Source organism: Prosopis cineraria, unplaced genomic scaffold (assembly GCF_029017545.1).
Source record: "Prosopis cineraria cultivar Desert tree isolate PC_DT_omini unplaced genomic scaffold, ASM2901754v1 PC14, whole genome shotgun sequence".
NCBI classification, from domain to species: Eukaryota; Viridiplantae; Streptophyta; class Magnoliopsida; order Fabales; family Fabaceae; genus Prosopis; species Prosopis cineraria.
This window is the reverse complement of record NW_026555345.1, coordinates 3,569,354-3,586,719: the sequence shown is the minus strand read 5'-3', so window position 1 is coordinate 3,586,719 and position 17,366 is coordinate 3,569,354. Positions and strand designations below refer to the sequence as shown.

Genomic DNA, 17,366 nt, shown 5'->3' with positions numbered 1-17,366 from the left:
TTTATAAAAGCACTCACAAGAGACGAAAAGAGGGGGATAAAAATCATGACTTTTTGATGGAGAGAGAAAAAAGGGGAACAATGATCGCAGTTCATCTTTTTTCTCAATTCCTCCAGTGATTGCTTGTGAATTTTTCATCTCATATTTCTTGATTTTTAGTTTTATAAATAGCTAATTTTTTTAATATGATCAATCACAAACTATGATCCTAAATTTTAATTAGAGTCTTTGATATTCAGAAAAAATTTTATTCTAATTTTATTTCAATTTGGTCTTCTTCTCTTTACCTCTGCATTTTATGTTTTAATTGTTATTACTGATTAGAATAGCTTTATTGTATAATTTTTGGGTTATAAATTTTATCTGAGGTATTACTTACTATAATCGATTGATATAGCAACTTAAGAATAATTTGGCCAAACTTGAGTGATTACTCATGTTTGTTTTTAGTGTGGCTATAAAATAATTGTTAGGTCGTAGGTTAAGAGAGATATCAATTAATCTATAACTTAATTTCATATTTAATTCTTAAATGATAATTTGAGAAATATATAATGAAACCATAATAATAAAGTTAAATAAAATTAATTTCATTTATAGATGAGGAAGATTAAGTTCAAGTGATTAGGTTGTGATTGATTGCGATGCTTGTTTTTGATAATTATTTTAGTTGAATTTTCTTTATTTATCTAATTTTAATTTATTTTTTTAATTAATTTCATTATAAAAAATCCTCCATTATTTACCTTTTCATAATTATAATTTAAATAGTTACTTTATTAACTCTTACGGAGACGATCTAGATTGTACTTTACTGTAAATCTAATTTTTATTAATTTTGGTGCTACAGTAGTGTTTGATATTTTTAGCAATTTATATTTATATTATAAAAAATAAGATTGTAAATGATATTCAATGAGGTTTATTGATATACATAACTTTATCTAAAAATATCTTATAAATTAAGACAAGAGAATGCTATTTTTTGTGGACAATAAATGTATTATCTTTTTTTCAAAAAGAATCTCATATTTCGAAACAATAAAATAAAAGCTTTTAAAATGATATTTAGAAATGGATGGTGTATAAGAATTTTGATGCACAAATCCTAGCTAGTTATATTAAATTAAGATTGAAATGCATAAAACTTTTTTAAATTTTAGAATAATTATATATAATCTCTCTCAATTTTTAATGTTTAAAATTAACATTCTAAACTTTACTTTTATTTTCAAAACTCCTATAATTAATTAACTATTATTTTATTAATATAGTTATTGTCATATCATGTTAATACAATCATATGGCACATAACATAAAAAAATATTTTTATTATTTTTAATACAATTTAAGGAGGGTCAAATTGTCATTTCCACTTTTAATACACATGAAAATGCTCTCTAGTTGAGTGGCATTGGTTTCATTGTTCACAGATAATATAATTTAAAATAAAATTTATAGTTTTATTATTTTTTATCAACAAAAACAACATTTTATATTAAACAAATTAAAAGAAAAATATCTAAAAGATGTTATTGATAAGAGTCATATAAATTTTGTTATCTATTTTTTTTCTTTTCTTCATACTTTTATTTGTTTGTAGCTGTTATTTTCTCTTTTGAATGTAGTTTTCAGTACTTATTTAAATAAAAAAAATGTTATTGGTGTATTACAAATGGAATTTGTGTAGCTTTAAAGTAAGATATTTTTTTTTTGTTATTGTTGTTTTGTACCAATTTTGTTAAAAACAACTTGTAAAATATCATAGCTTTCTTATATTAAAGGATAAATTTTTATTAATGATAGATGTTAGAGTTTTTCTTTTCATTTGTTTAATATAATATGTTATTTTAATTGAAAAGGAATGATACAATTACAATTTTTCCCTCCTTAAATTGTGTTAAAAATAATAAAAATATTTTTTATGTCATGTGCAATGTATATTGTATTAATTTGACATGTCAATAATTATGTTAATAAAATAATATTTAATTGATTGTAGGGGGTTCTAAAAATTAAAATTAAAAATTAGAAGGGTTAATTTTAAACATTTAAAAGTAAGGAGGTTATATGTAATTGTGCTAAAGTTTATAGAATTTTATACATTTTAGTCTTAAATTAAATAGTACAAGCCATTTTTTGTTTAGAGTAAAATAAAGCTATATCCTTTTGTTTTTGTTAAAATTAAAGAGATCTCCTTTCTGTTTTCAAAATCTATACTTTAGTCTTATTTTTAATACCTTCAAGAATAATTCATTAAAGATTTCAAAATACTTATTTTTTATTTCTAGTTGTGTTGAAATTTTTAAAATTATTAATTTATCCTTATAATCTAATTTTCTACACTCTCTCTCAATTTAAAAAAATTTAAATAATTAAGTATGTCTATATTTAAATAAATAATTTAAAATTTTTGTATTAAAATTAATAAAATTTACAATTATAAAAAAATAAGTTATATTGAGTAATTCATCATATTAAGTTTTTTATTTCATTAAGGTATTTTAAACTTTGTGTTTAAAATATTATTTTAACCAATTTATGTATTTAATTTTTTTAAAAAATTATTAAATAAATATTTTTACATAACAAAGAAAAATTAAAAAGTGAAAATAATATATACCTTAATTTTTCTGGGTAATATATTTGAAATTTTTTTAGATAAAATTTATATTTTAAAAAAATATTTTGGTCTAACATATACAACTGTTGGGTAGATGGAAATCAAATTTTTAAAATAAAGGAAATGTTTGTAGTTTATAATTATTCATACTAGAAGAGTTTTACATAGATTTTAAAAATAGAAAGAAGATATCTATAATTAAGAATAAATAGAGATGAAGATGAAGCATTTTACCCTTTTGTTTAATGCAAACCTACAGAAAGAAAGAAATAGTAAGACAAAACTATTTTTTTTTTATGGGCAAAACAACAACCAAAATACAAAGAGTCCACAAATACGATAACTAAAAAACAAAGGAAATGGAGGGAAAAAAACAAACAAAACAAAATTATACAAGCTGAAAACTTACAGACCTAAACAAATGAAAAAAAAAAAAAACAAAAGAAACACCAATATCATGTGAGACAAGAGCATAAAAACCAACAGGTCGAGAAAAATTTATCAGATCTTGGAGAAAACTTTTGTTGGTAGATAAATTTCTTTTGTTGTTACAAAATAGGGTTGGTAATTTGAGTTAAACTTAAATATCATTTTGTTTGAAATAAAGTTAAATATTAAATGTGGGCATTGTTTTCAGTTTGAATTTGAACCTTGGTTCAAACTGTTGTAAGGGAACTAATCTTTTTAGTTAGACCCAACCCTCATTCACTACTAAAAAAATATGAATTAATGAGAAAATTTAGTGAGGGATTGTTTATTCTTCTTTAAAATGCCAAATTAGTGAAAAAATTTGAGAGATGTTGATTTCATAGCTAGATTTAAAATTAGTAAGAAAAATAGTAAGGGAATGTCAATGCCTCTTTAAAATAAGATAATTAATAAGAAAAATAGTGAGAAACTATTAATTCCTTTCTAAAATAAAATAATTAACAAGAAAAATAGCAAGGGACTGTCATCCCCCTCTAAAATTAGATAATTAGTAAGGGATTCTATCCCTAGCTAATTATTGATAAAAATTGACTTTTAAAAATGACTTTTAATTAATTATATATTCAATCATTTTCATTTTAAAAATAAAAATAAATTTTAAAAGTTAAATAAAATATTCATAATAAAATTATTTAATAGTTTCTTTATTTTAAGTTTATTTTCGTAACAAAAAATATTTTTATTAAAAAATTTTATATAAAGAGTCACATAAATACAAATATAAATATTTTTAACATATTAATAATTGAAAATAAAATATAATATGCATGTGTATTTTTATAATATATTATTTTACATATTGTGTAGTTAAATAATTTATATTTAATTTTTTATATAATGATTACAGATGCATTTAGTTCAGCTAGCAACAAAGATGAACATAAGGCTTAGGAAAGGTAGGAGATCAAGGGTTCAAGTCTTGATCTTAGCATAAATATAATCAATATGTGATATTGCAGTAAGCAAGTGATGTGGTATGAGGTGAAGGATAACATAACATAAATTGTCACACACATGATGAGTAATAAGGCATAGGATGCTTTGGTGACATAGCATGAGCTGACCCATATGTGGCTAGTGATGAGGCATTGATGATGTGACATGAGGTGGCCATTTTTAAATACAAGTATGTTTAGCGAAGGCACCAATGATGTGACATTAGGTAGCCATTTTTAAATATAGGCATGTTTAGCAAGGAATCAAATCCCTTATTAAATTCAATGAGGGAATGTATTTCATTGCTAAATTTAGTAAGGCTGTTTTTTGCAACGAAATTAGTAAGGGATAAAATCCCTCACTAAATTGAATTTTTCTTGTAGTGATTGCTTAACAAACCATTTGAACAAGTCTAAAAAATTCTATAACCTAGTTTGAGAAGACCATATTTTTTTTGGGGGAGAATTACATGCAAGGACTACTGAAAAAAAATTATTCATAGACAATGATCAATATAAAATAGATTGTTGCTAAAATAAAAATGTGACTTATTTTTTTTAATAGGACTTATTGTTAGTCCTTGTTTGTAAACAATATCCTTGAGTAGTCCTTAGATGTGACTCTCCCTTTTTTTTATATTAAGGTTAAGGGTTATTTTTCACCTAACTTTACCTAAAGGGTTTGTAAGTATCATAAACTCAACTATGGGTTAATAATTTTCCTCAACATTAGAAATTCTCTATCTCAATATCCTTGCTGATATTCTCTCATTATGTGAGTCCCCCATTTAAATTTTTTTAATTTTTTTATTATAAAATATTGCATAGTGGTTTATAATTAAAATATTAAAAAATTCAAAACATGGGACCCACATAATGGGAGAAGAGATGAGTTAATGTCGGAGGTATTGAGGTAGCAAATTTCTAACATTGAGGGAAATAATTGACCTATAATTGAATTTAGGAAGCTTATAGATCTTTTGAATAAAGTTTGGAAGTAAAAATGACTCTAAACCCTTCTTATTAGAATTGGGCCTTTTGGGCTAGTCCAACTATATGCATATTTAAAAAAACAAAATGGTGGCAAGGGGTGGGTGGAGGATTAGGAGCTATGGGAGGAAAGAGAAAAGAAAAAAAAGAGAATGAATATAGTTGTGAAATGTGCTTATATTTGATACTCCACTTAGGAATAAGATTACCTTGCATAAAAAGATTTGTGGATAACACAAAAAAGATATGTAAATATGTTATTGGACATGAATTAAAACTCATCTTTTATTTAAAAAACAATTTTTTGAGAAAATATATTAATTTATAAAATCAATAAGAATAATTAATAAAATTGAAATGAATATGATATTACCTACTATTGATAATAGGAGAATAAATTGACCTATTAGCCAAAAAATCTTGTGTCTAAAAAATATGAATCAAATTTTTAAAAATTTAAAAATATGGTCGATTCACATTGATATACAGTAAATTTATTATTGATATGTAAGTGATTTATTATTAAAATTTTTAAAATTTATAAAAATTTTATCATTAATATTCAATGATATATCATTGAAAATATAATAAACCGACTATAATATAAAATATAATAAATATTAGACAGTTTGCTTAGTTTGGTTCTATGATATGAGCTATGTATGCAAAAGCTCTAAAATAGGAATAGAGCTTTTTTGGAATCAAAATCCCAAGTAAGAAAAATTTCCAATTTAGTGTACATGATTTATTATATTTTTGATAATAATTATATTTTTCTTTTTTTGGCATAAAAATATGATTAATGAATAATAATTATATTTTGCTTGGCATTTGGTAGTATCAATATATATATATATATATATATATATAAATTATACTAGTTTGAATTTCTTTTAACTGCAATTATATTTTTAGTATGTTTTATAATTTTTTAATAAACATGTATAGATCTCTTGAAAGTATCGTATATTATATTTTTTAAAAAATAAATATATTTTTGATAGATCACGCATTGTATATATATGTGCATTGTGTGTGTGTGTATAATAATTATTCAAACCATTAAACACTACCTGCGATTATTTCAAGTGGTGAAGGGAAGGATAATACATGTATTTTTCTCAACCTTCGCTAGTTTGTGAGATTCATAATGGCGAGGGTATTGCTGTTGTTGGTGAGTTTTAGTGTACTCAACGATACCCACTGTATCATCGTGAGAATTCTACTTTTCCTCTATTTCAAGCATCTGCTTTAGAGCCACCAGCGACACCAACTATCGTTGAGCAAAGATTGTTTCTATTTGTTTTGAGTTTGAGCGTATTGAGTGTCAATGTCTTTTGCTAGAGTTTAAATACCCTGGGTGTGTGTGATTTCGTTGGCTGCACAGAGTTATGAAGGTTGGTCAGAGTAGTAAGGGGAAAATATATATATATATATATATAAAGAAGTTATACGGGTTTTAAAGGAGAATAAGAAGAAAGAAGGGGGTGAAGGAGGCTGTCTTATCGAAAGACTGGAGACAGATAAAAATCTTAATAATGGTGTTATTATTTCAATGATTAGGAAAGGTTGGGGGATGGATAAGGAAGTGGGAATCTATGATATGGGTCAGAAAGCTTTTGCATTTAGGTTTTGAAGGGTAGAGGATTATAACAAAGTACATAAAGGGAGACTGTATACAGGGTTTTCTACTGAATCGTCAGTGTTGGGATGATTATATGATCTATGATGAGGTCAATTGGTCCATGTGTCCTTTTTGGGTGTAGTTTCATGGCCTACCTCATGGTGCATTCGATAATGAAAATGCTAAGGCAGTAGGGAAGGAAGGAGAAGTTGTTATGTTTGAGAGTCCAATGATTGAAGGCAAACTCACTTGAACCTTTTATTCGAACAAGGGTTTTAGTTAACTTGGAACATGCACTGGTTACAGGATTCTGGATACCTCATCCTCATTAGAAGCTTGTTCAAGGTTAAATATGAAAGATTACAACATTTCTGTTATCAGTGCGGTTGGGTTATAATAGTAAGCACTATAAATTCTATCAAATGTGAATGATGAAGCAACGAAGGAGGAGGAGAAGTTTAGTAGTTGGCTTAGAGCTTCGCAAGTGAAAATGATAGAAAACAGTATTGTATGTTGCAAACAAGACTGGTTTGAGAACTCCATTTCCAACAGTGGTTGAGAAACTTTTGATAACAATCAAGGGAGTAAGGAGAAGCCAAAGAATCAAAATGCATTTGGAAAGTGCATTAGTGAAGGTGATAATACTGAATCTGGCGAGAACGGGGGTACTCAAGGTAACATCCTCAATTTAAAACTGGATTATTTAAACTCGATTAGATTAATTATGTATATTAGTGAGGTGTGTGGCCAGAGAAGCTTAATGGGCGTGTTTAATTGTGATTTCCAACCCTAAATGCAGGTCCGAAGGAGAATTAGGTCACCCAGAAATGAGAAGAGGAAGAAATCTGAAGTAGAAGGTTTTATGCCACGCGCCACGGCTCGTGGATTAGGCCACCACGGCACAAGCATGTTGACACGCCTAGGGAAGCTCTCTCTGTGCCATGAACAGCGGTGCATAATCACTTTTCTACTGAAATGCAGTCACAAAATGAAATAAAAGAAGAGAGAAAAATAGATATAGACAAAGGAGGGACGAAAATGCTCTGCTAGGGCTTGAAAAATTTGACTATTGAGAGTGTTTTGAAGCTCATAAACATCAAAGGTAAGCTTTCTACATCTAAATCCTCCTTCCTTTTTTCATTTTCTTAGTGTTAGACGTTAAGGTTTGGTTGATAATGATAATTTTCAATCTATACAAGCCATATGTCTAAATCCATTGACTTAAAAATAGAGTTAATAAGAGTAGATTGAGCTAATAAAACTTGAAATTTATGGAGTTATGATGATTGGTGGTTGAAGAGCATTAAATATCCAAAAATTCCCCATAAATGTGTTAGTTGGGACAATGTGGCTTCATTAATGGTCATTAAAGAGCTTAATAATGTTAATAAGGGTTAAAAGAAGCTAGAAAACCTTATAGGTATTTTAATACAAGTAGACAATGAATCTTGAGTATGAAAAAGTGTTGAGTTCCTAGTGAAAATTAGTTCGAAGGTGAATATTGATGAATTTCATTGTGATTGATTGTAAAGTAATCATTTTGACACCATTCAAGTTCTTTGGAAGCTTTAGGAGTAAGTATTTGAGGGATGAAACTTTTGACCTCTTAAAAGTTTGAGATAACTAAGGAAATTCTATCTTGTATTTTTGTGTGTTAATTAGTTTATTGATTAATATTTCATAATTGAATTGTGTGAAATTAATTAAAATGCAAATGTGGCTTGTTTTATTTGAAGAGCCCACTATGAAGTAGTAATTTAATGTAGTTCAATGATTTTAAAATTTTGGAGTTTAATGATTGTTAATGTGTGAGGTACAATGATTATAAAAACATGGAGTTCAATGACTTGTTTAATTGGGAGTTCAATTATGTGAATTGTGAGTTAAATGATTAAATTTGAGTTTAATGATACAATTTGATGATAAAGTTCAATGAATTTGAGAAATGTGAGTATAATGACTTGATATGTGTATGGTATAATGAAATCAAAATTGTAAAGTTCAATGAAAACGTGAGGTTGAGGAGTTTAATAAATTTGTGAATGAAAAGTTCAATGAAATAGATAAGTAAAGTTCAATGAATTAATTAGATGTGTATTATATGATTGTCCTACTTATGATTGGGTTCAATGATGAGTAAAATTTGCTTGTGCATCACATGATTATGGGACGTAGAAGTTCGCCTAAGAAGAGGAGTAGAGAATTAAATCTACATGGTAAAGTTTTCATCTGAGTTGATGGCTTTCTTGGATTGTTTATATTTATATTGTCCCATTTGTCCAACAAGGGACTGTCTCACTGATTCAATGAAGGACTCGAACCTAGCTAGCTATCCACTGGTTCAATGAGGAAACTAGTTTAGAGAGAATAATACCCCATAGTGTGAGAAAATAGGAGAAACGTAATCATGTTTTACAAGTGAGTTGGGTAAATCTTGACCTCATAATTCCCTCATAAGTGTTTATGTTAGAGAAGTCCTAGAGTATAGACTACCTAGTGTACTATAACCCATGGTTTCATGTTAGAGGAATAGGAGGATAAAAGGGAGATGTGATCGTGCATATAATGAAAAAGGGTAGAAGGTAATATGTATTGTGACCCTAATGTTGATAAATATGAGTATAACTTGGTTTCATAAGAAATTATGTTGATAGACTATGGGTTTAGTTATTATGAAGTGGTGTTATCAAATCATGATCCTTTGAGTATGTGCAAATATGCTTGAAAATGTGGATTTTATGTCCTAAAGAATGATTTGTGATTTGAAATCTTATTGTAATTAGCCATTTACATTTAAATTAATTGACATGCATTAGTATGAGTTAGTTAGACCTTAGTTATTGAGTAGTTGTACTCACCTTATTATTTTCAATATTACAAGAAATAGCTTAAGAAGATCAGAAAGAGGAAAACAACTCTAGACATAGGACTGCGATTCAATTAGTAGGCCTTTTTATTTTGAGTCTTTATGTGTATATGATAATTGAAATTGCCAACTACAAATAGTCCATTTTGGTTCTTACTTGCATGATATGTTTTGTGAGTTGTAAGTGTATTTTGGATCCTGGAGAGTGAGTTTATGAAATGTGATATTTGTTATAAGACTAAAATACTAATGCAAGTAAAAGTTTGGCATATTGTGTGGTGTTTATGAAATATTTGATGAAGTAGATGATTGAACTCCCCCTCTATGTTTTTTTAATTAAGGGGTTGAGTAGTAAAATTGTGAATTATAATTGTTTGATATGATGTGGTGCTTTGCACAGGTTAGTTTTGGTTTATTGTAAGTGGTTTAAGTGGTGTTTATGACTCTCAGCTTTTGGTAAATGAATTGGACATTTAATTTTGTAAAAATTGTTGAAAAGTGTAAGTTTTGAAAAGAGTGTCCAAATTTTGAATGTGTAATAATTTGGTAATGAAACCAAAGCCATTATTTAGAGCTCAAAAAGAACTTTCTATAGACACTTAATTTGCGTCAATCAAATATTGGACGGAGGAATGAGACACTTTAAAAGTTATCCTAAAAGCTGTTAAATTGACATCAGAAGTCATGGAACGTGCCATTAGCCACGGCACTTGTTCAATGAGCCATGACACACGCCCCAATTTTTACACAATAACTTTGTTTTTTGATTCTTTTGTGAATGCACTAATTTTTGAAATTATCCCTTGTTTCTATATAACTGTGAACTCTAATTTGTTTCTTTAAAGATTATTGTGAATGGTTTTAGTTTTGAAAACTTGAAATCCAAATGTACTATTTATTCATAAACTTGGTAAACTTATTTTTACCTTAATCCAATCTCTTAATTAATTGAGATTTGGAGTTAATCATGATTAGAGAAGGAAGATATTACACTCAATCTGATAATGAGTCATGCAGGGAAAAAACGCTTTAAAGAGGTAACTGAAATTGATAAGGTGGCAGTGAAGATTTCTTTTGCAAAAGATAACACAGAAGAATTAGTGCAGGAAGTGAATGAGCTTATGTAGAAAGGGGAGAAGGCTGACTAGCAATCATAATAGGGTTGAATCTAGCTCTTCAGTTTATTATATTGGATCTTATTCCCTAGTTCACAAAGGCCCCACCAAGCCATTATGTTGAAGCACCAGAGGAAGAGGAAGGCAATGAGAAAGCAGTAATACCTATAGTGGGTTTATCGTTAGTTTCACAAATCACTCTTAGGCTTAATAGAATTGCTCTTTAAAGGCCCATTCTTGAAGACCTCAGATCCATTTTCCCTAAACGATGTTGTCGGTTGTTCATTGAAGATCAAGGAGAATTGAGTAATGCTCTATCGGTGGCTCCTTCTACTCTAAGTCATTACACAAATTGAAGAATAGTCAAGCGACATATTTGAAGTGGTCGAGGACATTCAAACTCGACTTCAAGAAGGTAAAACTCCGCAACGCCATAAACTAATCTAGTACAAGCCTCTTTACAGTCTCAAGATGATGGATTTAAAGGTTGTTCTAATAGGGTGCATGCTATCTCCAATTCTAGTAATGCCAGTGGTAGGTATGAATCCGCTGCCAATTCACAATGAAAATTTTATCCTAGAACTGTTAGGGGTTAGGTGTTCACCTAACAGTTAATAAGCTTAAGGAGGAATGTAGGAAGAATAGACCCTAGATTCTTTTCTTATGGGAACAAAATAGAAGCATCGTTGTGTTAGCAAGATTAAAAGGAAGATTGACTTTGATGAAGGATGGGTAGTTGATCTTGTGGGTAGGAGTGGATGCTTGGCTATTTGGTAAAATAAGGATGTTGTTGTGAATATTTTGTCTTCCTCCTTGAATGTAATCCACATGAGTGTGTCTTTAACCCTACATGAGACTCCCTCGTGTATCACATTCATTATGGTCTATCTTTAAAGCGTGATCGTTTGTTGGTGTAGAAGCAAGTCACCGCTATTGCCTAGAGAATGATTGACCCCTGGTTATGTTTGGGAGACTTCAATGATGTTGTCTCAATGAGGGAGAAAGAAAGGGGGAGACTAAGGGCTTTACGTAAGACGCTAAACTTTGAACTCTTTATTTTTTATTGTTCTCTCTCTAATCTTGGATTCAATGGTTCTCCATTCACATCGTGTAATGGTAGAAAAAATTTAGATACTATTAGAGAGCAGATTGAACAGGCTATAGGCAACGTTGAGTATTGTGAATGCTTCTCCAAGACCTAGGTCTTCCACATTGATCTAGTAGGTTTAGACTACAATCTCATTCTGGTGGATCTACATTTCAACTCTAGTAAAACTCCCAGGTCCTTTAAATTTAAAGAGTTTTGGCCCATTCACTTTGGGGATGAACACAATCAAAGTTCGATTAATCTCCTCAATCAGCATAGGATCTCTCCAAAGGTTTTGAATATAATCACAAATACTATTACTGATAATATCCCAGTTCTTTTGATAAAAGATGGCTTGGTAACCATCTTTCCCTGGACTTTTGAAACCATTCATAGAAAAGAAGGCTCTCTCGATTTCTTCCATAGGCAGATCCCTTCCTACTCGATTTAACCTTTCATGGTTCACTCTGGCCCATCTTTATGAGGTTTGGATCCAAATCCTATTTCCCCAATCTTCAAGAAAGAGCTCCTCATAAAAGTTAAAAAACATCTTGCGTATGTCCTCATCCAGTTACCCTGCTCATTTTTCAGCATAGCAATTCTATTATATTCGAATAAGCGTTTTGGTATGATAATATTTTGTGTTTCTGTCCCCCTAAGTTATCCAATCCGATCTTGATTTCTGGATCCAAAGAATCTCTTCGTCAAAAGCGTTTCGGCAGTTGAATTTAATGATAAGAATTTTGCTGTGGTTGTGGTTGTTCTTATTTTGATAATTTCGTATCCAAATTGGACACGCTCTCAAATTTTGGAGGGTATTTTTGGTCTTACAATCCTGTCCTTGTTTCTCATTGTCTTGGATAAGGATTCAGATTATATAGGTGGAGAAATAATACCGTCCCCGCATTTGTTTTTTTTTTTTCATCATTTTGTTTCATTTGTATTTTGAATATATAGTACTTCGTTTGTATCAATTTATAAAATATTTTTTTAAAAAAATTATACGCACTATTGATACACTTTACTACTTAAGTTTTTGAAAATATAAATATAAACTCCTAAAAATTTTATTCATTTAATTAACACTTCATTTATAAATGAATATTAAAGAGAGGGAATATGATGTAAAATATAATATTAAAAAAAATAAAATTTTACTTTTATTAAAGTGTTTTATAATTTTAGATGGAGGTAATAGATGTTAATATATTAATCTTATTATCGGTCTTTGTCTGTGTTTTTGTTTCTGTTCAATGAAAATTGGAATGCATATCTTCTGACAAAATGAGCCATGTGGCGTTAATTAGTCTGGTTAACTGAACCAAGCGGGGAAAAAGTTACAAACATGAACTTCTAGCTAGGGGATGGATGAATGGGTTGCTTCGTGACCTGGACTTGAAAGGGTAGCTTGTATTTTCAAATTTTATTTAAAAAATATTGTTAATTTAAACAATGATTAATTCTCATTAAATATGTATGCACAATTATGAATGCACCCAACAAAATTTGGTCTTAAAGAGGAAGGAATTTCTAAATTGAGAAAACAAGAACTTCATTTCAAATTCTATTTTCAACCTGAGAATTTTGAAGTGAGCACTATAAATTAAACAATCTTTAAAGCATAAGTGCCTGTAAGATTTTTTTTTTTTCCTTAGAAAAAGTAGATAGTCTATATATATAGCTATGCCCTGTGACTTAAGTTTTTTTTTAATTCTGAGAGTAATATATATATATATATATATATTTAAGGAGAAAAGAGGCTAATGAAATTTTTGGTCTCTTAAATTTAATTTTAATTATTGATTTGATTTTTGAAATTTAATCTTTGCCAATAAAGTTTCTAAAATTTCATAATCATATACAACGGGTGCTTAAGGTTTGAAGGGAAAATGAAATTAATCACATCCATTATTACAAGCAAGATTTTATTTTAACTAATTAAGCTTATTTTTCATTGATGTAAAAAGCTATTTTACATTCTACATATATCATCCCCAACAGATTGATCCAAAAATTCCAAATCCACATGCGAACATAAGCCTATGAAAGTTAGCTGCCAACCAGTCATACACATGCGGATAATAATGAACCATCTTTTCTTCTCTTCCTCCGACTTCCGAAGTATTAGATAATATGATCAATCCTATTCATTCCAGTTTGAAAGACAGCACAGCAAGCTGATCATCATCATCCACAAGTAACAAAAATGAGCTGCACTGATTCTCCTATACACGTTTATCTCGTCTCCTTCTCCGGCCAAGGTCATGTCAACCCTCTTCTCAGGCTCGGAAAGCGCTTAGCCTCAAAGGGCTTGCTCGTCTCGTTCTGCACCCCAGAAAGCTGGGCCAAACAGATGAGGCAAGCCGGTAGCATCTCCGACGAGCCCGTCCCCATCGGGGACGGCTTCATACAGTTCGAGTCCCTCCACGATGGCTGGCCCGACCATGACCCTAGACGTCAAGACCTCGACCAGTATCTCTCTCAGCTTGAGCGCGTCGGCAAGGAGCTTCTTCCTCGAATGATCAAACACCACACAGATCAAAACAGACCGGTGTCTTGTCTTATCAATAACCCCTTCATCCCTTGGGTCACAGACGTTGCAGAAACCCTAGGCCTCCCTTCTGCTATGCTGTGGGTTCAATCCTGTGCTTGTTTCTCCGCTTACTACCATTACTACAACAAATCAGTCCCTTTCCCTTCGGAAGCCGAGCCCGAAATCAGCGTTCAGCTACCTTTTATGCCCTTGTTAAGGTACGATGAGGTTCCTAGCTTCTTGTACCCAACAACTCCGTACCCGTTCCTGAGGAGAGCTATCATGGGACAGTTTAGGAACCTGGAAAAATCCTTCTGTGTCCTCATGGACGGGTTTGAGGAACTCGAGCACGAGAATGTTCAGTACATGTCCAAGATTTGCCCTATCATGACCGTCGGGCCTTTGTTCAAGAACCCCAGAGCACCAATCGACACGGTTCGAGGAGACCAATTGAAGGCCGATGACTGTGTCGACTGGCTCAACTCAAAACCTCCGTCGTCCGTGGTGTACATTTCGTTTGGCACGGTTGTGTACTTGAAGCAAGAACAAGTGGACGAGATTGCTCACGGCCTTTTGGGCTCTGGGCTTTCGTTTCTCTGGGTCATGAAGCCTCCTCACAAAGACTCTGGACTTAGGCCTCATGAGCTTCCGGATGGGTTTCTCCAGAAAGTTGGGGATGGAGGGAAAGTGGTAAGGTGGAGCCCACAAGAGCAAGTTTTGGCCCACCCATCAGTGGCTTGTTTTGTGAGTCACTGTGGTTGGAACTCATCAATGGAAGCTATTGCCTCTGGGATACCTATAGTGGCGTTTCCACAGTGGGGTGACCAAGTGACTAATGCTAAGTACATAGTCGATGTGTTCGGAGTTGGGGTTAGAATGGGTAGGGGTGAGGCTGCGAATGAGCTGATCGGAAGGGATGAAGTTAAGAGGTGTTTGCTGGAGGGGACGGTGGGCCCCAAGGCGGTGGAGATGAAGCAGAACGTGCTCAGGTTGAAGAAGGCGGCGGAGGATGCCGTGGCAGAAGGTGGCTCCTCTGATCGGAATCTCCAAGCCTTTGTAGATGAAGTAAGGAAGAGAAGCATAGAAATCGAGGACAAGGTTCCCTGAGTCGGAATTTGAAGCCAGATATTGGCTGTTAATGAGAGAATCTATATTAAATGAAAAAAAAAAATCAAGAAAAGGGAAAAATAATTTAGAATACTTATTTATTGTTAGATCTTATTTATTATCTTGTTTCTCACGTACGTATGTACGTGTGTGTATCAAAAAATACATATTTCCTCTGTTTAAACCAAATTTGGCAAATTAATAAATGTTTGCTTTTTAGTAAAAATTTTATTAAATCATAATAATTTTTTAATTTTACACTAATAATATCAATTAATATTATTGTGATGGTGGATAAAGCATATAATTAATATCTCTTTTCTTTTTTTCAAAACATGGGCAAAATTGTTTAATTACTCAAAAATATCATGACACTCCTTAAATTTAAAGATAAAATAAGCTTTTAAAAAATATCTTATATGTAGATACAAAGAGAGTATGAACCTTTTGGTTCTAAGTGTAAGATACTAATTCTAGAAACAATTTCTGTAATATAAAATGTAGGACATCCTCTAATACTTAAATAATCTTTTTTCAATTTATCATTTCTTGATTAATGTTAGATGAATTATATGTTATTTTAGATATTTAAAGATTAGGCATGAATTGTAACATTATTTAATGTTAAGGGTAAACATATAAATATACCTAATATTTTAATAATTATTCTTAGAAAATTAGATTTTTTAAAATGTGTAAAGTAGTTGAAAGTATCCTACAATAAAAATTAAGAGTATATTAATAGACAAATTTAATATGCAGGAAAACCAGGTGCATGAAAAGATATTAATTGTGAAGTGTTTGAAAGAGAAACTGAAAAAGAGATGCCGAATGAATGAATAAATAAATAAATAAATAAAATAAGGAGAAGATCAATAATTGAATAAAGAAAAAGAATTCATATATACCACACATTTGACATCTAGCCAGAACAATTAGGTCCGTATTGGCCAAAAAAAAATTTGGCCCGAATCGCCATATTCATGCAAAGTTCCAGGACAAAGTCTTTTTCATAATTTGTAATGCGCCTCACAATCATGCTCTGGTTTACTTCGGGCCGTTTGTGTCTTGTCAATCATGATGGAAAATAGAAAAATAATTTGCATAATAATTCAAAAGTTAATCCCAAATGGAAGTACATGCCCATACCGCCATGAAGAATTTTCGAAGGGAAAATCATTTTCAAGGCGGCTTTTGGGATTCCAATTAATAAAAAGTTTTTGAAATATACAAAATACTTTTAACTCTTAAATTTATTATTTTAAATATATTTTATGTTAAATTATCAAAATATTCTTGCTTTACTTTTCCTTTAAAAAAAGTTACCTATCACTGGTCGTCGCCCTAGTCGACCACCACTTGTTAGAGCTTTGAGTAGTTCTCGTCGTTGGTGGGGCAGCCGCATGTGTAATATTTTAAAAAATTTGTCTCTAATTAATTGAATTAAATGATGTTAATAAAATAAATTAATGTGATTTGTGATTATAGCTAATTGATATTTTGAATTGTGGTTTTAGTCATAATATTGAGTCTAAAATGTCACAGTGCACGAACCCAATTTTTTTGTATCATACCTGTGTTGCGTGTGATAGAGATAGATGATATGATAATTAGGAGATAAAAATGTAATTTACACCAAATCATCTTTTGCCTATAAGTTGATCCACAAATAACTGGATATTTTAAATATATTTTATGTTAAATTATCAAAATATTCTTGCTTTACTTTTCCTTTAAAAAAAGTTACCTATCACTGGTCGTCGCCCTAGTCAACCACCACTTGTTAGAGCTTTGAATAGTTCTCGTCATTGGTGGGGCAGCCGCATGTGTAATATTTTAAAAAATTTGTCTCTAATTAATTGAATTAAATGATGTTAATAAAATAAATTAATGTGATTTGTGATTATAGCTAATTGATATTTTGAGTTGTGGTTTTAGCCATAATATTGAGTCTAAAATGAAGTTTAAGCTACCCAAATCTTAAAATGAGAGAAAAA

At 30.5% G+C, this 17,366-nt stretch overlaps 1 protein-coding gene across 1 annotated transcript; it reads left to right on the top strand.

The window, feature by feature from the left end:
• Window positions 1–13,687: 13,687 nt before the first annotated feature.
• LOC129293009 (gallate 1-beta-glucosyltransferase 84A24-like) lies at window positions 13,688–15,595 on the top strand. The gene has a single exon (XM_054930792.1). It carries the CDS (start codon window positions 13,936–13,938, stop codon window positions 15,367–15,369), a length of 1,434 nt encoding a protein of 477 aa, XP_054786767.1. The 5' UTR covers window positions 13,688–13,935; the 3' UTR covers window positions 15,370–15,595.
• The last annotated feature ends 1,771 nt before the right edge of the window (window positions 15,596–17,366 follow it).